This window comes from Halictus rubicundus, chromosome 3, assembly GCF_050948215.1.
Source record: "Halictus rubicundus isolate RS-2024b chromosome 3, iyHalRubi1_principal, whole genome shotgun sequence".
NCBI classification, from domain to species: Eukaryota; Metazoa; Arthropoda; class Insecta; order Hymenoptera; family Halictidae; genus Halictus; species Halictus rubicundus.
The window spans coordinates 4769539-4795658 of record NC_135151.1 but is presented as its reverse complement, the minus strand read 5'-3'; the positions used below and the strand labels follow the sequence as shown (position 1 = coordinate 4795658).

At 39.2% G+C, this 26120-nt stretch overlaps 1 protein-coding gene across 1 annotated transcript in view; it reads right to left on the bottom strand.

The window, feature by feature from the left end:
- Positions 1–26120, bottom strand: part of LOC143352209 (uncharacterized) — a 129568-nt gene that overhangs the window by 51605 nt on the left and 51843 nt on the right. Inside the window, exons 7-15 of the mRNA XM_076784536.1 lie at positions 23557–23814; positions 21930–22169; positions 15777–20750; positions 14479–14592; positions 12936–13041; positions 11880–12069; positions 11157–11346; positions 8224–8338; positions 4694–4830 (exon numbers count right to left, since the gene is read on the bottom strand). Of these exons, the coding sequence (XP_076640651.1) occupies positions 4694–4830; positions 8224–8338; positions 11157–11346; positions 11880–12069; positions 12936–13041; positions 14479–14592; positions 15777–20750; positions 21930–22169; positions 23557–23814 (6324 nt within the window). The remainder of the gene's footprint in view (positions 1–4693; positions 4831–8223; positions 8339–11156; positions 11347–11879; positions 12070–12935; positions 13042–14478; positions 14593–15776; positions 20751–21929; positions 22170–23556; positions 23815–26120) is intronic.

Genomic DNA, 26120 nt, shown 5'->3' with positions numbered 1-26120 from the left:
TTAATATGAAATATATCATTTAACATTAAAAACTATGATCTACTATATATTCTATAAATTATATATTCTATAAATATTTAATTTTTTGCCATTGTGTTTATTTTTATAGTGACCATTCTTTTTTCATTTTTAATTATTCATATCATTCTCTCTTTATTACATTTTTAACACAGCTTTATTTTATCTTTCTGCTCCACTTTTCATTTACATTCATTCATATATTTTTTGTTCTACTATGCCCGCTTATAAGTACTCCTTTTACTTCCTTTCTTTCATACGCTTGTACCGTGTCTTCAGTATTGTTAATTACTTCCCTTTTGTATCAAAGGCCTGCTTATGAATGTTCATTAATTACTATTATTAAAAAGTTCGTCTACGTGGCCTCAGGTTCAATAGAATTAATTCAATAGAATTAATTCTAAAAGGTGTAAAGATTGACGAACTCTTTAGTAAGCTTTTTTAAAGAAAGAATAACGAGTGCTTTTGAACAATCCTCAAGGGTCAATGTCAGAGCCACGAATAACAATAAATAACCCTTCAAAAATATTGTAAAAAGAAATACCTAGTTAATATATTTGCATTATGTTGTGCAAAATAAAATTACTTTTATTGTGGTTACATTTTAATTGTAAAAATCATATTTCCTATCAATACCTAAAATTTTTTACAATATCCGATAATATTGTAGCCGTTAAATTTCATAGTTTCAGCACATGTTTTCGTGCTTTAAACGTAGATTCAGTTAATGATTATCCAAGGCAGTAGAATTTATATATTCGGCAACCAGAATATACAGAAAATTTATGGAACAAATTGAAATTAGGTAACCAGTTTACCAACCATTAATGTAACGATCACAAGACTATACCTTTAAAGTAAATAAAACAAACTTGTTCTGATACACCTTCAAACACAGAGCAAAAATTTCGTAATTGCAACCTGATTTTGTTACATGCAACATAAGTTTCGGTGTTTCGAGAATTATGCATTATAGTGGTAAGTATAGCAATCGATATCGCGACATAAATTCTCCGTGGGTTCGAAAGAAGCATTTGTTTCGAGAAAATATTAGACCGACAGTCGAAATGAGAAATAAAAACTCCGGCGCATCGAATTCGCGTATCATTGTGTCAGTACTATCGGCTCCCACTAGCATGTACAATCTCAACATTGTGTTGGAAAGTGTTCTCGGGAGAACCGCCACGGTTTTCGCTGGCATGGCGGTGTCACATAAATACACGGCACTTTACCTCCTAACTCTATTTTACACCCCTTCACCCCCGGCCCTCCGATTCTGCGAGGAAGGCTATCGAACTAACGATAGAAAAAAGTTCCGCGCGCCATAGGAACATTATTTCATCGATCCCCCATTCCCTACCCTGTACATTTTATTTTCCTGTTGGCCTCTTTTAGCGCCTCTCTCTCTTCGAGACTTCACCAACCGATAGTCGATAGTATTGATTCGTCCCACCAATTGTCTTAGGGAGCCTCGATTTTTTTAACACTGATTCAATTGCGCGACGTGCGTCGCTCGTGAATTTCCATCGTAGCACATTTGTCGCCCGAATACCGAAAGTCGTTGACGAATAAAATCCCCGACGCCTTTGTTAACGAGATTTCTGATTTATCGATCAGAATTATCGACGGCCCGCGTTGCCTCGTCATTTTCCAAGTTGTCATTGATGTTGTGACACGATTCAGTAATTTGTCTGGTTGCAAATCACTGTGCGGACTTTCATTGTCTTCGGCGATCGGTGTAAATTGTTCAAGTTGATTTAAACTCGCGCGGGTATTCGACGTTAAAAAATTTTCCTGTTACTAATCGATGCTCTCGGCAAAATCAAAATGGAATCGAAGTACGGACCTCGGGTCTGTGCTTCGACATAGATCGTGTAGAGCTATGATACTATTTGTTTTTTTGTTGCCTCACGGACCGCGCGGCCGAAGGCCCGCTACAATCAAACAGTTTAATTAGAAAAATGCCACAAATAAGTTGGCGAAAGTCCCATAAAAGAGTAATGAAAAATAAAGATAGAGCAAAAACGAGAGAATTATTATGCTTATCTTACATGCGACTATTTCTGAGGATTGGATGAGGGTTGAACGACAATTACGTCGTTTAGAAAGATTAACAAGAAAAACTCCGCACGGGAAATAATTTTCTCACGGAGAAAAAACGAAGATTGATGTACATGTCATGTTGAAGGTACACAGACTACGATTACATTGCGAGTACAAAATTGGACGTTCCAAAAGTGCAAATGTAGAATCTGTTACTAAAAATGTAATCACAATAAAAAAAAAGAGAGAGTTCAGGTTGACTGACGAAGCTGTCTCCTCGAAATAACCGAAAAATACATCACGATGCTTCCAATTCCACTAAATCATTGATTTGATATCGAAAAAGGGATGTCTATTGAGTGCATCGCAAAGTAAAATTGACAGGCGTATTTTAAGCACCGCATATAATAACGAAAATGGTATAAATAATTTAGAAGATCAACACAACGTTTCAACTCATATATCAATACATATGGTACACTAGCTCTTAATAAACAATGTTCCACTGTTAGAATAGCCTGCATGCATGCCTGAATCTTGCAAAGAATTTTAGAGGATTTTCAATCGAATAACCGTTACTACACAATTGTACAAGAACTAAAAATTACAATTGTTGAAGCTCTGCACGGAATGAATAAGAGTATAATAAAAAATCATGTATTTATTTCGTTGCAAGCACACTAAGTGTTTATTCGTTTTAATTGTGCTGGTAAAAACGTAATAAATTATTAATATTTTTGTTTCTGTACATCACAATGAACATAAATCAATTTTCCAAACAGTCAGATTACTTATGAGACTCTGATGAAACAGCATATACAACTGATCATGTAGTTGTTATAACAAACTACCGGTGTTATTATTCAAATTTATTTTCATGTGAATTATCCAATTTATTACGGAAAAGCTAAACTATTGTAATAATAAAGATACGGATATATATTTACGATACTTAACTGTACATTCGGAATTAGCGCGATTTAATCTTCGATGTAATCTTCCATGTAATCCGATTATACATTAATAATTACGATTAAAATGTACTAGCCAATTCGACTGCAAATTGTATCTCTATAATTTCGTCCATTTATTGGTAACCATAGATTATTGTTTAATTAATTTCAGTAAGTTGCAAGCAGCAATTGTAAAAAGTAGGACAATCCTTAAACGAATTAACAGTTACGTTTCAATTGCCGTCATTAATCCTTACGCAATCAAATTACATTTTGCTCAACTCGGGTAGATACGAACACGACGATGCATATGACTACAATCGAAAAATAACATACTCTGCGCATGGAAGTCCGGAATGGAAAGTGTGATATTACACAGAAATGCGTGTGGATATTACCATTTAATATTACAGGTATAACAGTAATAGCGCAGAATTGGAATCGATTCATTTAATGCGAGTTTTACGTGACGCAAAGAATCCGCAGATTCGAATCGAAACGACAATGTTATTTGCCGATTGCTCATACGTGAAATGGAGTTTAAATTGCGGTACACGTGGTATCTTACTATTGCATTACACTGGTAAACGGCAATTTCAAAATTTCCTATTACACCAATTCTACGCTAGACCCGTAGTTCTATTTGCCAGTCATCAGATTTCCAATTGTAACTGCACTAAGAACACATAATTCCGCGCACATAGAAACAAATAAGTGATACTACATTGCAATTAAAACGATTGAAATGAAGATTAGGCAACCGGAATTCGTGTAATGCATAGAATAATACAATAATAATAGCAAAAGGAAATTGAAAAAATATGAATATAAAAATCTTTTTTATACTAAAGAGTTAAAAGTACATATTAAAGAAATCTGAATATAGAAATCTTTGTTGCAGGAAAAATTGAAAATGCATATTAAAGAGATATGAGTGTAGAAATCTTTGTTGCAGGAAAAATTGAAAATACATGTTAAACAAATATGAATAAAATAGCATCAACGTTAATACCAGAAAGTAGCTTTCCCAAATTTTAAACTGTAATATTTCGAAAGTGATGACGCTGGACTTTTGTTAGGTATATTGTTTTCACTTCAAACCACGGACACGAAGGAGGTGAAAAATTCATAAGCTTAAATATGCACAGGTATGGATGCAACGCGTGAAGAATGAATGCCAAGCCTGCATGTAATCACTGAATATGTAAGATCCAGTGGGTAGAAATGTACAGAAGATATAACCATATTAAACTCATTTTAAAGCTTGAGGTCTCTATTTTGGCAAAACAGTGTTCATTTTCCTCCAAGATATTTTTAAATGACTTAACATGTGGGAAACTGAAGACCCATTTCTCCTAAAAAAAAATCTGCAAATTCTGCAACGTTTCCAAAAACTTTAAAAAAATTTTCTCCAAAATGAAACTGCCATAATTTCCTCATGGTGGAGCTTATACTACTATCAAGTTGGCGGCACACCTCTCATTCAAAGCTCAATAAAACTAAACAAAAAATCGTGCACCAATTTTCAAGGAGTCAGCATTTTCCAGAAAAAAAGCATCTTCAGTTTCTAGCTTGCTACATAATAAAACCAATCTTCTAGTATAAAAAGGATCAAAGACCTGTATTTATTACGGGCAGGATTGTGATCGCAGATTGTATCAATTATCCTAGTCACTCACCTCGTATCCGTATCACAATCCGACACGTGCTAGTATAGTTCGACACAGGCGACCAAGCTGTGAAGGTGACAACCGTTGTGCCAGCTGGTAAATCCGCCTGCAATTGTTTTCCCCATGCTGGAGATGCGTCTACGTATCTGCAAAGAACGAGATCAAAAATTTTGTAAAGCATCAAGAAGTTGCAAATTTGGAGGAAAAGTTGGAAATGTTAACGGAAAATTAGGGTAAATACGTTCAGAATTGTATCGTGTTTGGTTTCATTTTAATCAGGAAAATGTCACGAATATGTTGGTGAAAGTCCCATAAAAAATAATGAAAAATAAAGAAGTTCTCGAGCTTCGCTGTTCTTTTCTCTGTTCGGCAGAGTATCAAAGAATAGTGTTCCTACGGTGACAAGACCCAGGATGCTGACAAAAAACGCGTTGTGGACATATATCGAGTATCATGTATGTTTACATTTCTCAGCGATCAAGGCCACTCGAGCTACGCTGTCCTTTTCTCTGTTCGGCAACAGATTCTTTTATCAAAGAATAGTATCTTCTACCCGATATATGTCCCTGGATAGCCCCCTCTTGTGGACTTAAATCGTATAAATACTGTAAACAGTGCAAGGGGTTGAGATGCAATTACAACTGATTGCTTACGATGGCTACGAATTAAATTGTACACCTAGTAATTCGTAAAAAAGAATGATTTAGAGTCAGTACCAATGGAGGAGTCTTTCGAAGTACGTTTGAAACAAAACGCTCAAAGCGATGGTATTGAGAAGAAAATTGAAAGGGATTTCAAGTGCAAAGGGTTAACGGTCACGGTAAGATCGAGTCGACGTTGTCGAAGATCTCGAGATAGAAGCTGTGAGCAGATCGATAAACCATTAACATGCGAAGCGCTGCCATCTTTAGAGTCCCCCCGGTGATTGACATCTCTAACGCGTCGTGACGCAGATGATTTCCGTTTCGGGTTCGTACTGTACGAAAGCACAGAGGAACGAACGGCGCACAGGCCGAATAAATAGACTCAGGCGCACAAATACCGGAGCAAAGACGTGCATACTCTCTCTCTCTCTCTCACTCTCTCTCTCTCTCTCTCTCTCTCTCTCTCTCTCTCTCTCTCACTCTCTCCCTCTCCCTCGGTAGGAACCCCCTAAGCTCGTTTGGAATTCTCATTGTGCACAGCGGCAGACCTTGCCGGCAGTCCTGGTTGCGACGGAAGATAAACCATTCCATTGTGGGAACATATTGCGGGAGTGGGCACCACGAAAAGAAATTAATTTTGCCGCATTAGCGTCGCACAGCATTTCACCCCGACTTAATCAATTTCGGCGCGAGCAGGCGATGAAATCATTATCCTCAGAATGCCGCCGTCTCCACGGGGGAATGGGCATTCTCGGTGGAAGAAATTCCGCCAGTTGTTGGACAAAATAGGATATAGTAGAACCACCACTATGTGAACTAATTGTGAGACATAAATGGTTACGTAAGAAAGCTCACAAGCTTTTAGCATATGAACCGTGTACAATGGTTAAGGGGTGATTCTCGTGCAGAGCAAGAAAATCGACTAATATTTTAACATTTTTTTTTTTTTCTAGAAATCAATTAGCTGTCCAAGTTTCTTATTTTATAGGTACAAAGATATATCCAAAAACTAGAAACAAAAATTTTGTATTCATCTTTTTATCACTGTTGCATCAACATTGTTGTTATTCTCGTCGATAGTGCAACCATTTTTTGCGTACAGTGTATCATTAGATCCTAAAAGGGTAAAAAAGTATTTTATAGTTTGCAAGCTCCGCACGTTTGCAAGCTCCGTGTTTAACAAATTCTGTTGAAACTAGCCTGTTTCCATTTTTGTCCCTCCTATCTTATAATGATATTTACGAGATAAGAAGATAAAAATGATGTTACGAGGTGTCTGAAAGGGCCACGGCGGGAAGATAAAAAGACGCAGGTGACAATGTACAAATTGGGAAACGAGATAAAGGATGGAGGCTATTGGATGAGCGAGGATCGAAATGTCTGCTTGGTTTGCGATTGTGAAGGTAGCGAATAAAGAAATGGATAGTGATAGCATTAGAATAAAGAAGATAGAAAAAGTTTTTATCTATACCAAGATGAAGTTCGAATAGAAACAATGGAGAGTGCTTTCAGCGTATATAATACAAAATATAATAGTGATTGTTAAATAATACGTCTATGTCTCTGTCAAAACTTACAGTTAAAACATTGGCAATGTCCTATAGGTAAAATATAAATTGTGTAATTGTAAAATTTATTCGTCACTGTTTTAACCAGGCCGTGTGTATAAGAATTTATTATTGTGTAAGGATGCAAGGTCTTGATGAAAATGATGAAACTGTGATATAAATCATTCCTATAAAGAAAAACTATCATCTTAAAAATTTTAAAAATACGATCACACTTTAGAGTTCGACAATTGTCTTCTTTGGATTCGTTTTCTATCAGCAAAAATAAAAAAAAAATGTTTCAAGTGTTTAAGAGTGGCTTCTCATGTAACGACAGTGAAAGTAAGCGATTTAAACAAATAATTTTAGAATAGCTATTGGATATATGCAACTAAGCCTTTTTAGGTTGTAAACAGATAGTCTTGAAGTACAGTAAAGTCTTGGTCTATGCCCAATATTTGGGTCCGTGCTGTGACATAGATCGCGTAGGACTACTATTTTCTTGTGACAGTGTCGACTGCGCCGAACGTAGTAAAGGACAGCGTTTGTACATACCGCCAATTAATCCACTAAATATAGTTCAAATTACATCATGTTTAGTGTCATTTTAATCAGAAAATTGCTACAAATATGTTGGCGAAAGCCCCATAAAAACAGAAAGAAAAATAAAGAAGTATGTAATTGGATTAGTAGTGGTTCGCACCGATATACTTGATACGAATGCCCCCCAGTGGAGGGGATGGGCGAACTGACTAAGATCGTGTAGCTCCGTTTGGCTTAAATCAAGACTTTACTGTACAAGAGTTTTCTTATTTTTTCAGTTATATTCTTCTATAAACTGAAGCTACATTGTTCGCTCTGCACAAGGGCTACACAATTGTTTCGAGAACCGTTCCAAGGCATACTAGTCACCCAGTGCGAATACAGTCTGAATGATGTAACTGACTTCGTAGTTTCCGACTATAAATGACCCCCGTGGCGCGCTGTTATCAGGTCATGCGCCGGTCATTGTTGACCGCCGCGGCAGTCAACCTGTTAACAAGGTTCGGTCCAGGTGTTCCCTGCGCAGTATCTTCAGCTCTGTATTACTCAATTCAGTGTATACTCCAATGAAACATTTCCGCGTTATAGACTAATCGCACTACAGTCAAACATTATGGAAAAGCGAATAATCCCAAATAAGTCGCATTCAATTGTATTTGCTGGAGTTTATTAGACTTTGAATAATTAAGTAATTTATGAAAATAAAATATTGCAATATAAATAAACCATTGTTTCGGGAACGGACTTCAGGAATGATTTGATACACGTTTGCCATAAAAATGGGAAATAATATTTCGATAAATACCTCCACCAGTTCATGTTGGATTTAGGCTGCGGAAATGAGACGCGTATGGTGTTTTGCCTGGCGGGCAGCTCGACGTCCATGTCTCGAGGGCACCTCACGAACGGTCGTGGCATGTCTAGAGCAACAAAGCCTATTATTAAACATGCGGTTTTCCCTGAAACGTCCGGGGGAATTATAGTACTCGAATTAATACGGGACGGGACATAACGTAACCCCGACGAGACGTATCCTTATATCACGCTGATATTATCACGTTCCACGGAACTGTCTCGGTGCTTGTAATCAAATTATCGACTACTCGGTAAATTGCTGTAGGGCTCAATTACTTCGGCGTTCCCTTTCGCTTCTACGCAACGGCTGCACCACCTTGCACCCTGTACACCACCACCTTCTTACTTCAGATGTAATTGTTTACTACACTGTACAGCTGTTTGTCGATGTTAAATGTTTTCGGGCGACTCCTATTAGCACAGATGTCGCTGGAGACGGAGTAAAGCATCATTTAAACCCCTTTCTGTATTTTTTTACAAGTTCAATTACTAGAACCTCTTCCTCTCCAATTATTTCTGTACATTTACAACCGCTGACCAAGAAATTAGGACCACTTGCAATTGTCAACGTTTTTCTTGTTCTTAGTCAGATGATCAATTATTTTACACACGCGTGTACTGCGTGTATACACGCACGTAGGTACTGTATGAATTTTTTTTACATATTTTTAAGAACTATTACTCACTAGAAACTGCACCAGACATGAAAGACCCATCTTTACAGTTTGAGAGTATCGTAAAAACGTTTATGGTCTAAGGGTTAAGATTGTAATATCTTTGAGATCAAAAATATTTTAAACGGGTCAGATTAAAATGTTAGGTAATTTTTACGAGTGTGTTTTCATAGCAAATGTCATCTTCCTTCGGAAAAGTGATGATTGTTTAGGTAAGACTTTCTGATACTACTCTGCTCCTTTGAATAACATCGCTTCCAGCCATTTCCGATCATAATTGAACTGTGCGTTTGATAAAGTGAAAAATTCGCGTTTGAAAAATTCTTTTTCTTGTTCGTTGAAAGAACGGACGAGCATTGCGGGAAAGAAAAATAGGTTGTCGGCGGTAAAAAGGTCGAACGGCTGAAGACAGTTGGAGGGAGACCGAGAAATGAAATGTAAAAAACGAAAACGTATCCCTGCAAGCTCGTTAAGGCACGGCGTTAACGTACGGCGTCGTTAGCAACCGGCCTTCACGCCGGAACTTCCTATTATTAAAAGCTGTTTAGAGCGGCCGCGTGACTAATTAAACACGCCAGAGGATTTTCGTCGGTAAATAATTGCCCGCGGCGCCGATCTTTCTTACCAATCAGCTGCAAAAACCACCTGCTCGCCGACTGCTCAATTCCTGCACAATTTCTGCTCGACTGGGAAATTGAAATTAAGTTGCACGCTCTCTCTGAACCACAATCTGACTTTTCTAGCGGGAAATATTCACTATGCACCGTGGAAAGTCGCAAATTTTATTTGAAACGACGACTCTTCAACTAATATAGTGATTGATTATTGGAAACTATTAGGTGCCATTAATGAACCACAATCCTACTTTTCCAGCGAGAAATATTCACTTTGCATCGCGGAAGGACACACATTTTGGTCAAACTTTACCTCTGGAAACCAGAAATTTTTAACTTTTCTTTATGCAATCCTGTATATTTAGGCGAGAAAATGCCGAAAATCCACGTTTCAATCTTAGGAGATCACAAGTTCAAAAGTTATGCGTGTGTAAAGATGTGCGATTTCCAGCGTTTTCGACAGGTAAGGGCGCTGCCATGTTGCTATACATATTGTGACCGTCGAGCGTCGTTTAACGAGCGGAGCCGCTAGATGGCACCACAAGCACGCGGTAATGCCGATAACGTAGAGCACTCGATTTTTGAGAGGAAATATCTTTTCCGCACAAAAGAATAAAAAGAAGTTGTAAATATAACTTGCAATTATTAAACGCTTGTCGTGGCTGGGGGGCTATATACCAACATGACGGCGCCCTTACCTGTAAAAACACTACAAATCGCACATCTTTACATAATTTTGATTGAAACTTAGTATTTGGGCATTTTCTCGCCGGAATCTACAGGATTACATAAAAAAAGTTAAAAATTTCTGTTTTTTTGCTAAACTGTTTCTGCCAAAGGTAAAAACATTAATTCTAGCTCCGACAATAAACGAGCCAATACGGAAGCGTACTTCAAATTTTGTGCAGCACTGTATTATACAGTCTGGTATACCAGGATGAACTAATTTCTTTTTATCATACATTAAAGCGCACATACTAAATCTGTGCATACATAAATGCAAAAGACTATCATTAACACGAATATTGATTATTGAATATTTAAATGCCTCTTAGGAAGATCCTTCAATCGTGAATAACGCTTTATGCAAAATACAAATTTTCCACATCAATTGCGAAAATTAGAAGCCAAATGAAAAGTTCTTTCAGCCTTTAATAATGTTTATAAGCTGCGGCTAATACATTCATGTATTTACATTTTTTAAATCTATTTACTGCTTTAAATTGCATGTACTCGTTTGTGCCATAAATGCATAAAATCCGCGGGTCTATTCATGAGGGATCACATGTATTTGAAAGGAGAGTTAAACGATGTTTCGTGTATTTGCTTTATAAAAAGAAATAATCAGGTAACGCGAAAAATTGCAAAATATAAAGCCGTGTAAAATCCGTTTTAAAATTGTTACTTTGGCAATTGCTATTAAATGTGTTAACCAGAGTGAACCGTACATCATTTCCGTATCGACAAATGTCTTGTATAAATAAAAATAGTATTTTCGCTTCCAATGTCGAGTAAATTTTTGCAGGAACGTTAAAGAATGGTTGAATAAAATTCCAGCAGATTTCTGCGATAAAGAGATTAAAGAACGAGCTTACCGGAATGGTAACGAGAATCGATCGCGATCGACTCCTGAATGCAAGCGGGCTCCTTGCCGTTCCATCGGTTGCCAGCCATGCAATATCTCGTGTGAGGTCCTTCCAGCCTGAATCCCCTTCGGCATCGTATATGACATCTGGCTCCAACAGGATAATCCATTGCCCCAGAAGAATGACCGGGACATCTGATCTGGAATAAGATGAGTCTCAGAAATACAATGCATCCCAGAGACCAAAAACTTTCATGCCTTTATCCGGCGAGGAAAAGGGTCTTGACAAAATCACGAATAAAATTACATCTCTGCGACTGACGCCATAATCGATCACTATCAGCACTTTATCTACTGGAAGTCCATTAATAGATTTTCAATAATTCTACTACATAAAAGGGAATTTGTCCGACGGCTAGACCATTAGAGACAACAGAAATATGAACATGTGTACAAGAAGAGAAAAATATGTTTAAAAAAAAATTGAGAAATAAAGCAGAGACCTATCATCATCAATTATAAAGTTGTAAGTATGGTCCGCCGGTCGAGAGCTAAATTTGAATATTTTCGTAGGGCATACTTGAAACCCGATTGAACGCAATCGATATAAATATCATTGTTAAAATTCTTCGCAACCGCGTCGCGATTAAAATTCGTGCGCGAGTGTGTTTGACGAGGTCGGCACACAGGCCGGTGCATTTAAGTATATCTCGTGTAATAAATTGTTACGCACTTCAGCGCGCAGAGGTGGTTCCATGGCCCGACATCTCAATTCCGGTGAAACGCAAGTTTTCTCGTCGGAAGCCAACACCAAGTCTCCGCTGCACGTACAGTAGTAACTTCCGGCAGTGTTAACGCATTCACCGTTGCAGTCCCCGTTACGGTTCAAGCACTCGTTTATATCCTGGCACTGGCTTCTGTTGCTGCGGAACAAAAGCCACGAATTTGTATAAGCAACTTTCCGCATCAATGTCACCGAAGGTATCATTTGAGGACCGTTTAATTAGAAAATAACTGCAAAACGCCGCGCCGTGAAGCCGCGCGACGATATTCACGTGCCCGAAATGTGTGGAAATCTCGGTTACATGAATATTTTTAATCAAGGCGAATTACAACCCCGCCGGGGAGAATGTTCTGAATAAAATACTTCGTCTACCGTTTTCATGGCGCATATAAGAAATTAAAAAAAATTGAAAATATAAGAAATATATACGTATACATATAAAAATATAAAAAACAAAATGAATTAAATATACTTTCATTTTCTTTTTTTATATAAATATAAGAAACTTTTCATCTTTTAACCCTTTGAGAACAAATATCGACGATTAACGACGTTGGAGCAACAAATCCAATTCCTGAAACATATAATTTAATTATTTAAAATATAATGTTATTATTGAAATAAGAAGCGATCAGTACATACTCATTTGTCTCATATTTAAGATTATTATAGATAATTTATTTCTCTGAGGAAAATATACTTCATATTTTAGAAAATCCTCGTCCACAAAGAGTTAAATTTCTTTAGATGAGCATTTATTAGGTTGGCCAGAAAGTCTTCTCGCATACATATTGTTGTTTACAGGTAAGCTCTACTTCGCTACATTGAAATTGATAAAATATATGTGTTTTCGTACTCGAAAACGTTCTAGCATCTTGCAGTGTTTTTTGCATATAATATCATTGGTAGACTAAAAATATTGATATCAAGACTTTGGCTGTTTAAATGAATTTTTCTGGGAATGATAGTTTCATGTTTAGCGTCAATTTTAATTAGTTTCCTTACCGTTGATCCAACATAAAGCCATTACGACAGGCACACATGTACGATCCCATTGTATTGACGCAATCATGCTCGCATCTACCGTTGTCCCACTCGCATTCGTTTATATCTAATTACATAGGAGATAAGAAGATTATTCTACTTTTAAAAGTTATTACAATTTTTTATATTGCGTGTGTTTTATCCAATTTTAACGTACCAATTTATTTAATATTTAATGATCTAATATCAAACATTATTATATCGCTAATGTTTAGTTATTTTTAAATATTAGAATAAATATAATCTTTCTCACAAAACAATTGGAATAGCTAAGCTGAGATTACATTTCTATCTGTGTCTCTTCAGTTTATGCTTTTTCATCGTTTTGGTTTGTAAACGGAATTCTATTCCACAAAGCCAGTACCAACTGATGTAGCTTCAAGGAAGGAACGTTATGAAACAGTTCTTTATTCAATTTATCAGTCTTGAAAAATGAAAAAGGAATTCACGTGTTCTTATTAAAGCGGGATAGTGAAATGTTGTACTTTATAAAAATATTAACAGAAAGTTTCATAGTAACGAAGTACTGAAATTAGTCACCATATAAAATCTTTGAAATCTGATACCTGCATTTCCCGTTAAAATTGTTAATTGTTAATTGTTATGCTTCAACGACTACGTTTTTAAAATCCTTAATTCAATTCTGGAAAAATATTGTTATTTAATAAACCGATCTAACATTCATATTTACGACGATGTTACTTGTGAATGATTGAAAATGGATAAGGACAATCAAGTAAATTAAATTGTAAATGAAATTCCATTAAAATGGAACAAGTATAGGACGATATTTCACAGTATCTAAAAATTAATTTAATTTGTGTTTCAATAAATTAGAATTATAAGTCATATGTGAAGAATGTATTGTTCTATTTTTTACACATTTTTCAAGACAATTTATGTCTCTCAAAAAGTAAAAAGTCAAAATTCAAAATAAAGTTCAAGTTGAAAATGGTGTTCTACACTACGTGTGACATATTGTCCGCACTAATGACAACGTGCTTACAAATAATGGTGATAAAAATTTCTTATTTAACCGTGAAATACTATACGGTGCAACCGGTATCCGCTACATTTCCCTGAAGTCACGTTGGGCAAGTATGCCTTGAGCTCGACGATGCTCATAAACGTGTCAATATATGAACATGTGTTATACGCTTCAATATACTTGCCTATGCAATCACCGACATTGAATTTAAATCCCACCGCACAAGTGCATGGACACGAAATCCCGAATCACGATGCATCTATTTTCTACTGGATCAGTTTTTCACGTGTTTATCGATCGTTGAATTTTACATATTTAATATAAACTCAAGTATGAAAAAATAGACACTAAGGTAAAATATTTTAATAAAATCTATAATAATTCATCCATTCGTTTGAGCGAAATGAATTTCTATCCCCTTTAATAAAATGGCATTTTAGATTAATGATTAGTTTAAATTCACTCGAATTGGAAAGGTAAACGAATCTGATTTTAGGGAAATCATTTTTCACGAACCTACACAATTATCCCCGTCCAATCGATAGCCGGCTTCGCAATCGCATCGATAGCTGCCATAAGTGTTGATGCACTTAGTCTCCTGGCAAGGATTACTCGCGCATTCATTAATATCTGAAAATATATGCAACTTATTGCACATGCTCGATCTTTTATTCTTAATATTTAAGATATTTCACTATTATTTAGTAATTTCTTTGTTCTTCTATTATTATTTCCTCTATTTTTTATAGAAAATATCTTATTGACCCTTAGCTGGTATCGTTGGGCCCTTAAAGACCCAACTGTTTGAGCATGACATACAACTTCGTGTCCTTTATATTCAAATGTTAAGTGTATTTCAAACACAGAGTGTTGATTAAATTGTCATCAGCTCTAGTTATTTTGTATAAAAATATCTTTTGGTTCTCAGTTATTGTCCGAAATAGTTTTCGTTATCTGGTGTACGTATTCTTCAATAAAATACAAAATTATCTATTAGTTTATAATGAAAATTGAGATTCATCGATCAAAGAAAGTTTTCAAGGTTCGTCCATTTTTAAACTTGCTTTTTCAATAATTATTCAAGCACTTAACAAAATAAAAATCTGCTAGAGACAAGAATAGAGATTAAGGGTTATCTTGAATCGCGTAGCTTTCGTGCGATTAGTTCTGCAAGACGAGATCTAGCAATATCGCATAATAGAATCGCATCCTTGTGGTTCACTAAAGTTAATTGGATTGTCCTCAAATTGTCGTGCGGTATCTGCACTTCGCTGTAGTATTATTATTCTTGCAATCTAGCGTTAGCCATTGTTGTCCTATTTTCACTTTGAAGTGACGTTTGTGCCATTTCGCCGCTAAATATACGTTACATGTTTTTCCAAAAACACTATAATTACATTAATCGGTTTTTTTCTAATTTATTACAATTTATAAAATAAAAATTAACGTCACGACAAAAGCTCCTGATTCCTAATACGAACACAGCAAAGTATGTTCTAATTATTGAATGAACCATTGTAAAAATTAATATAATTTTGAAATGGGAGGTGAAAAAATTCTCTATAGAATCGATTTATTCAATAAGAAAATATATAGCATCAAAAAAAGGAGTGCATTTATGTTTTCCAGCAGCACTGTTGCACTCCTAGTAGTACGAACGTATATTTTTCTCTACAACTCAATATTTTTCTCTGAGTGCTTTCTTACCTTGAACTCAACACGTAACCGACAACAATTGAATAAGTTATTTTGGAGAATCATTCTACAATACTCATATCTACACGCCAGCTAACTAATATATTTTGCAAACTCACCCATGCATGCGGAATTCAGCATCACGAAGCCCTCCCTGCAACTGCACTCGAATGAGCCCACAGTGTTCACGCACTCCTGCTCACAACCATGTTGTCCACTACATTCGTCAACATCCTTGCACTTGTTGCGATCACTGTCATCGTACTGGAAACCCTCTCTACAGCTACACACCGTCAAATTGTTCTCCACTTTGCAAACTTGCTCGCAACCGCCATTATTGTCCGCACAAGGATCCACGATACGGCATGATTCGTTTATCAATCGATACGGAACAGGACAGTCGCATCGAAAAGAACCTTGCTCGTTCACACAAACATGGGAGCATCCTCCATTATTGTCCTCGCACTCGTCAACATCCACGCAGGACTTCTTATCCTCTTGCAACCGATACCCAGTCGGGCATTCGCAACGATAGCCGCCATCAACGTTAACGCAAACATCGGAGCATCCACCGTTTTCCATTTCGCACTCGTCGACGTCCCTGCAAGTCTTAACATCGTTGTCCAAGCGAAATCCGTTGGCGCAACGACAGGTGAAGCTGCCCTCGAAATTGACGCAGATGTCCGAGCAACCTCCATTCTCTGCCAGGCACTCGTCCACGTCCTCGCACGTTTTTTTATCTTCGCCTAAACGCAATCCCGCGGGGCAATCACACTTGACGCCTCCGACGATGTTCACGCAGCCATGCGAACAGTTCCCGATGTCCAGCTTGCACTCGTCAACGTCGACGCAGCTTCGGGAATCGTCCCCCAGCACGTAGCCGTCGGGACACAGACACGTGAACGATCCCAACGTGTTCGAACACCCGTGTTCACACTCGGCGACGCCGGTTCCGCACTCGTCGACGTCGGCGCAGGTCTTTTCGTCCTCCGACAGCTCGTACCCTGAAGGACAGGAGCAGAAATGGCCACCGATCGTGTTCGTGCAGCGGTGCGAGCAGTCGCCGTTCCTCTCGAGACACTCGTCGATGTCCAGGCAACTGGACTTGTCCGAGTGCAAATAGTGTCCCTCGTAACAAGTGCACACATAGCTACCCAGGAGGTTCAGGCAATCGTGGCTGCAGTTGTGCCGGGTGCTCAGACACTCGTCCAAGTCGATGCAACTCTTCTTGTCGTCCGGCAGAAGGATATAGCCCGGTGGACACTCGCAGTAATACGAGCCGTTCGTGTTCTTGCAGATGTGCGAGCAGCCGAGGTCCACGTCGTTCTCGAACTCCTCGCATTCGTTCACATCCTCGCAAGTCTTCTGGTCTTGTCCTAGCCTGAACCCCAAAGGACAGGAGCAATGATTGCTCTTGGCGGTCTCCTCGTAGTGGCAATGATGCGAACAGTTCCCATTGTTTTGTTTGCAAGCGTCGACCAGTTTGCAGGTCTTGTTGTTGTTCGTAAGGTCGTATCCTGACGGACAAGTGCAACGGAACGATCCCACGAGATTCTGACAAGTGTGCGAGCATCCGCCGTTCTCATCCTCGCATTCGTTCACGTCGTCGCAGTAGGCCGGCTCCAGCGAGTTAACCTTGAAACCGTCGTTGCAAGCACACTCGAACCCGCCGGGAATGTTCACGCACAGGTGCGTGCAGTTGTTCATTACAGTCGCGCATTCGTCGATGTCGGCGCAGGTGGCGTTATCTCGTGCCGATAGCTGAAATCCTGAAGGACACTCGCACCTGATATCGCCGCCGCTGAAGGCGCAAATGTCCGAGCAGCCGCCATTGTCTACGAGACACTTGTTCTCGTAGATGCAAGCCAGCTTATCATTCGACATAATCATGCCCGTCGGACAGGAACAAAATGTCTCGCCGTCCTGGTAATTACAGTCGTGCGAGCACCCCCCATTGTCCACGAGACACTTGTTCCCCTCCAGACAGGTAGTGCCGTTTTCGGATAGGATCATTTTCTGCGGACAGGTGCAAGATAATTTGCCGGCGTCGTAGTTACAGAAATGGGAGCAGCCGCCGTTCTCGACGTAACACTTGTTCTCCTCGACGCAAGTGACGTTGTCCTCTTCGAGCAGCATACCCGGCGGGCAAAAGCAGCCCGCGGTACCGTTCTCGTAATGGCACAAATGGGAGCATCCGCCGTTGTCGATCAGACAGTCGTCGATCTCCACGCAGGTCTTCCCGTCGTCCTCCAATAATTTATAATTATCGGGACAGGCGCATTCGACGCCGCCCTCTATGTTAGCGCAGAGATGAGAGCAGCCGCCGTTGTCCTCGATACACTCGTTCACGTCTTCGCAGGTCTTCCGATCCTCGGCCAGTCGATAACCCAGCGGACATTCGCAGTGGAAGCTGCCGTCGGTGTTGACACAGGAATGGGAGCACCCATTGTTTACCCCGTTCATCGCCTCCTCGCACTCGTCCCTGTCTTCGCAGGTTTTCTTGTCCGGGGACAAGGCATATCCCGACGGGCAGACGCACCTGACGCCTTCCGGCCCGCTAACACACTCGTGGGAGCAATCGTGCTTTCCCGCGCAAAAATCAATTTCCTCGCACGTCCGACCGTCGGAGATTAATTCCATTCCGCCAGGGCACTCGCATTTGTAACCGCCGGGAACGTTCACGCAAGCATGGCTGCAGTTGTGCTGCTCGTCGCAGAAACTTCTGTCCACGCAGCCTCTATTGTCGTGCCCAAGGACTAGAGTCTCTGGACAGGAACACCGATAACCTCCATCAAAGTTCTCGCAACCGTGGGAACAACCATGATGATCCTGCTCGCATTCGTTAACATCGAGGCAAGTCTTCTTGTCGTCCGCTAGCTTATAACCATCTGAACAATCGCAATGGAAGCTGCCCTCGGTGTTCACGCAAATGTCCGAACAATGCCCGTTGTTTCTTCTACACTCGTCAACGTCCTCGCAGGATTCTTCGTCGTCCTTCAACCGAAAGCCAGAAAGGCATTCGCAATGGTAGGACCCATTCGTGTTCACGCAAACGTGGCTACAGGAGTGTAGTCCTTCGGCGCACTTGTCCACAGGCTCGCACGTTACTTCGTCTTCTGCCAGCACGAATCCTTCAGGACACCCGCAGCGAATTTCGTCCTCGTCCTGCTCGTAAGCATGCGAGCAATTCAGCTCGGTAATCAATCTGCAGTTCCTCGAGTCCTCCAGCTTCCACCCTGGCGGACAACTACAATTATACCCGCCGATAGTGTTCGTACACTCGTGAGAGCAACCATGTTCGTGTTCGGCATCCTGACACTCGTCTATGTCCTGGCACGTCCGTTCCTCTTTCGAAAACGCGTGTCCCGGGGGACAAGAGCAGACATAGCTGCCTTCGGTGTTCACGCAGCCATGCAGACAGTCGTGAGCCTCCTTTGCGCATTCGTCGATGTCCGTGCAAGTTTGATTGTCCTCGGCGAGCTGGTATCCTGGCTGACAGTCACAGGAGTACGATCCTTCGTTATTCTTGCATCCGAACTGGCAGTTGCTTGTACTTTCCACGCACTCGTCGATGTCCTGGCAAGTTGCGCCGTCGTCACCCAGTCTGTACCCCAGAGGACACTCGCAGCGATATCTTGAATCTCTCACTACGCATAAGTGAGAACAGTTTGCGTTCGAACAAAGGTCAACGGTACACGCAATTCCATCGTCGGTCAGCGTCCAACCTGGAGGACAGGAGCAACGGTACGAACCGAATTCGTTGATGCAAATATGCGAACATTCGTGATCACCTAATAAGCACTCGTCTACGTCCTGACACTGACCATCTTCATCCTGACGAAGTCCTGCAGGGCACAAGGCGTCGTGACAAGTCAAACCGTCTGGCAACAACTTCAAACCCTCTGGACAGGCACACTTGTAGCTTCCTATAGCGTTCACACACTCGTGAGAGCAATCATGCTCGTCTTCGACGCACTCGTCGAAGTCTTCGCAGGTCTTGCCGTCGTCTAGCAGAACATAACCGTCGGGACAATTGCATTTGTACGTATCGTGTATCCTCTCGCAGATGTGGGAACAATTGGCGAAGTTACAGTAGTCGACCGCAGTACATAGCTTTTTGTCATGTGATAAGGACATCCCCACGGGACACGCGCATTCGTAGGATCCTGGGAGGTTCACGCACTCGTGCGAACATTGATGAGTTCCCTCTAGGCACTCGTTAACGTCCAGGCAAACTTTCGAGTCGTTTCCTAGCACGAACCCTGTAGGGCACGCGCACGTGTAGCCCCCCTCTGTGTTGACGCACTCGTGCGAACACTTGTGCCCGTTGACGCACTCGTTCGTGTCCTTGCAGGTGTAACCGTCGCCCGAGTGCTCGTACCCTTCGAGACACGAACAGTTGTAACCGCCGGCCGTGTTTGAGCAAACATGAGAGCACTTGTGCTCGTCGGTCAAGCACTCGTCCACGTCGGAGCAGGTCTTTCCGTCGTTGTTCAGCGCGAATCCTTGTCGGCAGGTGCACGTGTAGCTGCCGTGAACGTTCTGGCACTGGTGTTCGCAGTTGTGAACGTTTGTTGCACACTCGTCGATGTCCCTGCAACTGAGTTTGTCCTGTTCGTGGACCTCGAGACCAGTCGGGCAAGTACACTCGAAGCTCCCGGGCAAATTGACGCAGGAATGGGAACACAAGCCTAGAGCACACTCGTCCACATCCGAACAGGTGACTCCGTCCTCCCGCAGCTGATATCCCAAAGGACAAATACATCTCGGTCCCGTGTTTGATTCCTGACACCCGTGAGAGCAAGGTGTTATCAGTGTCTCGCATGTTCGCGTTTCAGCGCAGCCGATGTTATCCCCTTTCAAACTATATCCCTGGGGACAGCTGCACCGGTATGAGCCTTCCGTGTTGTTGCAGCCGTGCGAGCACGGCGGGGGCGTTTTCTTACACTCGTCAACGTCGTTGCAGGATACGCCGTCCTCCTGGAGCTCGAATCCGGGCTGACACGCACAATAATAACCGCCGGGCTCGTTTATGCACTCCTGCTGGCAGCCATGCGGCTCGCCCTCGTCACCCTCCACGCACTCGTCGATATCTGCAACCGTGTAACAGTAACAAACCCCCGATGAAAAGATAACATGCGACGGAAATTTCGTGTTTTCGTTCATTTCTAATCAATTTACTTCGTGACAGATAGTTTCTTTCGTATTTGATGCTTGCAGACTTTCACTCTTTCCCGTCCAAGCCCGGGAATCTCCCGGCAAGGCACTTTTACCGTATTGTATTATCGCATTGTTGACCCATTTACCATTGTTGAACCAAACCAATTTTTTAAAAATCTGTGTATTTATTAAGACAGTCCTATAGATTTCAAGAAGCATATGATTTTACATATGTATATCTCAGCTTGAGAAACGATTAATATTCTATTGCATTTAATTTATTAGTTACTGTATTTTGTTCTTGACTAAATTTTGTACCAATCCAATGTAACAAAAAGATATATTTAATATTTTGTCCAAAATCTTTCATACAAAATGTTAACAATAGTAAGGTCAAATGTGTTCTAAAAGTGCAATCTGTACTAGATCTGTAGAAAACAGGAACAGTTATTTTTTCCCTCAGAAAGTATCAGTCCCAAGATTATTTTGGCAGCATTTACACTCTTTTATTATATTTTATATTATCATATTGACTTTAATATTAATATTACCATTGCGAGTGTTATATTTCACGATTTTTCATGGATTGTACATGGCACATTAAAGTTCATTAGCTATTAATTGCATTATACGATATTAAACGCAAAATTGCAAACAACTCAGTTTAAACTCTAATAAATGCTGTAAAATATTTCATTAAATACCAAATGCTCTTTGATAGCAGAAATCTTCATTCAAAAAGTCCCTGAACTTTTTATCAGACATGCTGGAAGCGTAATCTCCATCTCGCTGGTTGAACATGTTAATGTGAACTTTTTGCTACATCCCCTATTAACTCCACTGCGTTACTGGAATATTTTTCGCATCAATCATATTCTCACTTGTTTTACTCTTAGTAAAAAGGTCGAGTAATGCTGTGTTTACTTAGTCATGTGTTTATTGTTTGGAGAAGTAGTTTTATAATTAAAAAACAGTAACAGGATGGACGTGTTGAACACTAAATAATAAAAATTGATGTATTATACGAGATTTGATTTTATTTTGCTTTGGTCCAGGAACTTTTTGAATGCACCACGTGTACGACGAAATAATAAGGCAACGCATTTTCATACCAATGCAGTCGCCATTTTTATCCTTCTTGTAGCCCTCCTCGCATTTCCCGAATTCTGGAATTTCGGTGACGCCTTCCTCGTCGTAGTCATCTTCGTCGTCGTCTTCAGCGTCATAGTCTTCGTCTTGGAGGACTTTCGTCAACCTCTGAGGCTTGCTGACGCATTTATACGAGCCGATGGTATTTTCGCACTCGGTGTTATTCGTGCAAACCTTAGACGCGTTTTCGCACTCATTCACGTCTAGCGAGAAAACAGATCGGAAGAACCGGTTAATGGTGTCTGGAAGTGTAAACAGTTTGTGCGACAACTGTTATTCAACTTTACATCGAGCACCGTTGAAAAGTGCATAAAATGCCCGCAATTTATTTCATTTTCGATATTCAGAAACCACTTTTCATTTGATAGGAAATTATTGCTACGTTCCAATCAATAAAACTGCAATTTATTTTATTTTCGGTATTCAAAAATCACTTCTCACTTGATAGAAAATTATCGTAATGCTCCAAACTCATTCAGCTTGCAATGAACTATATTTCTCATGCAAAATATTTGCAGTTTACAATATTGTGCGTATTTAATCTTACCTTTAGTCCTCTAAAATGAAACACGCGATGTAAGCATGCAAGTAAAAGACATTATAAAGTGATGTTAATGAGTACGACAAGAAATTTTGGAAAATGTGATACTGACCTAGATTATATGTCTGAAACTTAATTCGCTTCCAGGATGTGAAAGGAAGGGAAACTAATGTTTTTAATTATTGTAACTCCAGATTAAAGAATGAAATGGGATTTTAACATTCTCAGTCACCTGGAAGCTTTCCAAGGAACATTTTCTGCACACAGTGGAGAAAAAGCAACCTGATATATGCATCTAGTTAAAAGATATTATTAAGTATACCAAGATAACCATATCCATTCTCATTTTCTACATTTATGTAATGACAACGTAAGATACGAAATATTTCGTAAAACACTCCAGTCTTGAATCACTTCATCTCATCATAGGCAAAGATATCATCTGGCAAAATGAATTTTCGTAATTTCATTCCTAAACTTAAGTTATCATAGTTACAGAAATAAGTTTCTCGCACCCTTGATTGCTTCAAGAGCTGTAATGTTTCCTCTTAATTTCATGTGCAATTACGGGCGAGAAGATACCAGATAAAGAAGTTTACACACACCTAGCAACGGTAAGAGTAAAATTATATTTCGGAATTTTATTTAATTTTTCGAATTTTTGTTTTATTTATTTGATCTTTTATTTCCTTGCATTTTACCATTTCACTGGTTTTTTAATTAAAATTGGCTGCAGTACAGCAAACGAAAAACTTTTATTAAAAAAAGTATATTGCAGACTCGATCCTCGTCGAACCGATTGTCCAAACCAAAAAAACCAAAGTTATTCTTACTCAATATGAATGTGATCATAGCCGGAACTAGACGGTAAACAGTAAAATAGCAAAATACAAGAAAATAGAAAATAAAGAAATGAAATAAAATTCGGATAAATAATTTTTAACAATAAAATTGCTAAAATTACTGAATGTATCCAAAAACTGTGAAAAAAAGAGACCTGTCCCAGTAGAAGACCCCCGTAAGTACACTTCAGCAGCGCTTGTTCTTACCATGGCAAGTTTTCCAGTCGTCTTTCAGGTAGAAACCGTCAGGACAGAGGCAGAACACGCTTCCAGGTGTGTTCAAGCATACGTGAGAACATCCACCATTGTTCGCAGCACATTCGTCAATATCCTCGCAGGTGTGATTATCCGCCGCCAATTTGTGACCAGGAATGTCGGAGCAGCTACACTCGTAGCTCCCTTCAAGATTGATACAAGTGCCTTGGCACGGGCCGTGCCCATTATTTACGAGGCACTCGTTAACGTCTGAACGGAAACAACCAAGTAACCTTGTAAATTGCTTTCGAAATTGAACGAGGGAAGCTCGCGAATCGTTGGATTCATTCTTCGTTAAACTGTTCGAATACCATCGAGAATTGATCGCGCGTACACGCGTTAAATTGAACTGTTGAGGATACCTATTGTTCGATACTAATTTTCACCTCGAGCCGTTTATATACGACGTAAAACGAAACAACGTTTCAGTTCCTAAACAACATTCTTTCTCTGCTCACTGGACAGTCTTTAATTAATGTGATTAATGTGATTAATGTGATTTAATTAATATTATTTGACTATGTTTTATTTAATGTTTAATTTAAAAATAAAGCAGTTCTAAATTAGATGGCTTTCTATCTTCTAGTTTCTTCCAGCTGACATTTTCTTGCCGATATATGTCCCTGGGTAGACCCGTATTGTGGACCGTATTAATCCAAGTGTATAATATTTTTTTTTCAAGCCAAAATATATACAATTATATGAGCTGCACTTCCTTGAAGCCTTTTTTAAGAAAGGGTGTCTTATTGGCTGTCATGATTGCAGTTGTTTTGTTAATTTAAAATAAAAAATGAAACAGGTCTTTCATTAGTATAAATGTGACTATGTTATGAACCAAAATAAATGTAATTTAATAAACAGTTTCAATGTTATATAAATTCAATTTTGATTCAATGTTATATAAATTCTAGTTTTATATTTAATATCGTTAACGTCATAGTCGTAAGGAAAAATTATTATTCTTAGCATTCTTGCCGCTGCTTCCGAGGTCCTACATTCTGAACTTATTTTCTTCCAATCGCAAGCAACAAACTGCATTAATTTTTTAGGCAAAAGCTGCAATAACGTCCTGCATATTGATTAATTGTTTTCCCGTAAGTTCACCTATCGTGCCTAACCTTATAATAGGATTACCGAATCGATCGTTTACTCGCGATTCACTTGTGTTAATTAGTAAATTAGCCCCCTCGAGGCATTTATGAATAGATGTGCTTGTGGCATGCGTAACATAGATATAATTACAATAATCACAGTAGTTATAATCAAAGTTATAATAGGCATTTCGAATGCTAGACTCGCGTATTAATAATGGTTTTGTATGTGTACATATTGATTATCTGATTACTGAAATGTTATTCGTGCTTCTATGAAGTGTGCATGTGGTCATGAATGTGTAGCATGTCTTTTAAACTAGACATTTGGTACAATTATTTTATTATTGTTATTTTTATATGATACTGTCATTTCCTGTATTAATAGTTTCAACGGAATAAGAATACTTTAAAATAGCATTAAATTTTAACAAATTTTGCGCTCCCTTTCTGAGGTTGCTAGAATCTATAAATGCGCAAACAGCCTTGGTCTGGTTATAATGGATCCAAATTGGAATCAAACAGAAGTTTGTTTACTCCATTAAAGGTTCCATCGCCGTTCGAAATAATATGAAAACCTCATTGAACTTTATCAAATTACTTGCGGCACCGGGCCTCTAACAATCGCGTTACGCTATAAATAAAATGCTCTAACTTGTTAGAGCAAAATATGGCGAGAATCAGGTGCTCCGAAACGTTAATTATAGAATTGTATAGTAGAAATTTCGAGAAATTATCTATTTAGAGACATGTATTTAATGTAAGAGCACAGCGCTACAAAACAATTGAAAAGTATAAGAAAACCTTGTTATTTTCAATTAAAGAATAATGTGATCCGTTCAAATGAAATGCCCGCCTCTTCCTACATCTCTGAAATGCACGTTCCATTAATCAAGCATTGATTCAACTGTTCGGTACAATCGGCGTTTCCATGAAATCAATAAGCATCCATCCTACAATAAGGTGCACTCTCGCTAATTCGAATCTTGAAGGAATCAGACTATCTCATTGTAGCAGCATTCTCGCCGAAGCGGTATTTCACAGTTCTCTTAACAGATAAAGAACAAAATTCTTCTATGACTAAACTTTTCTCATACGTTCCTGAAAACTAATTGCACTATTTTCGTTTCCGTTCAATCAATTATGCTTTGCTTATAAATTTACAAAAAGAAAGAAACTACAACTGTACTTTAAGCAAATTGTTTATGTATTTGTATAACACATAGTGATAAAATTGTTTGTTCTCTTCTCGTGGTTTATATCCGAAAGTTTATTGAAACGTATCCGTAAACTTCAACAAACAATCGTCGCGCTATTAACGATTATTTTGCAAAGCTGTTTCCAATCCGAACGAAATTGACTGTCGAAACAGAAGCTAACAATCTTTTTTGAATAGTTCCAATTACTAAATAAATATTCAACCGG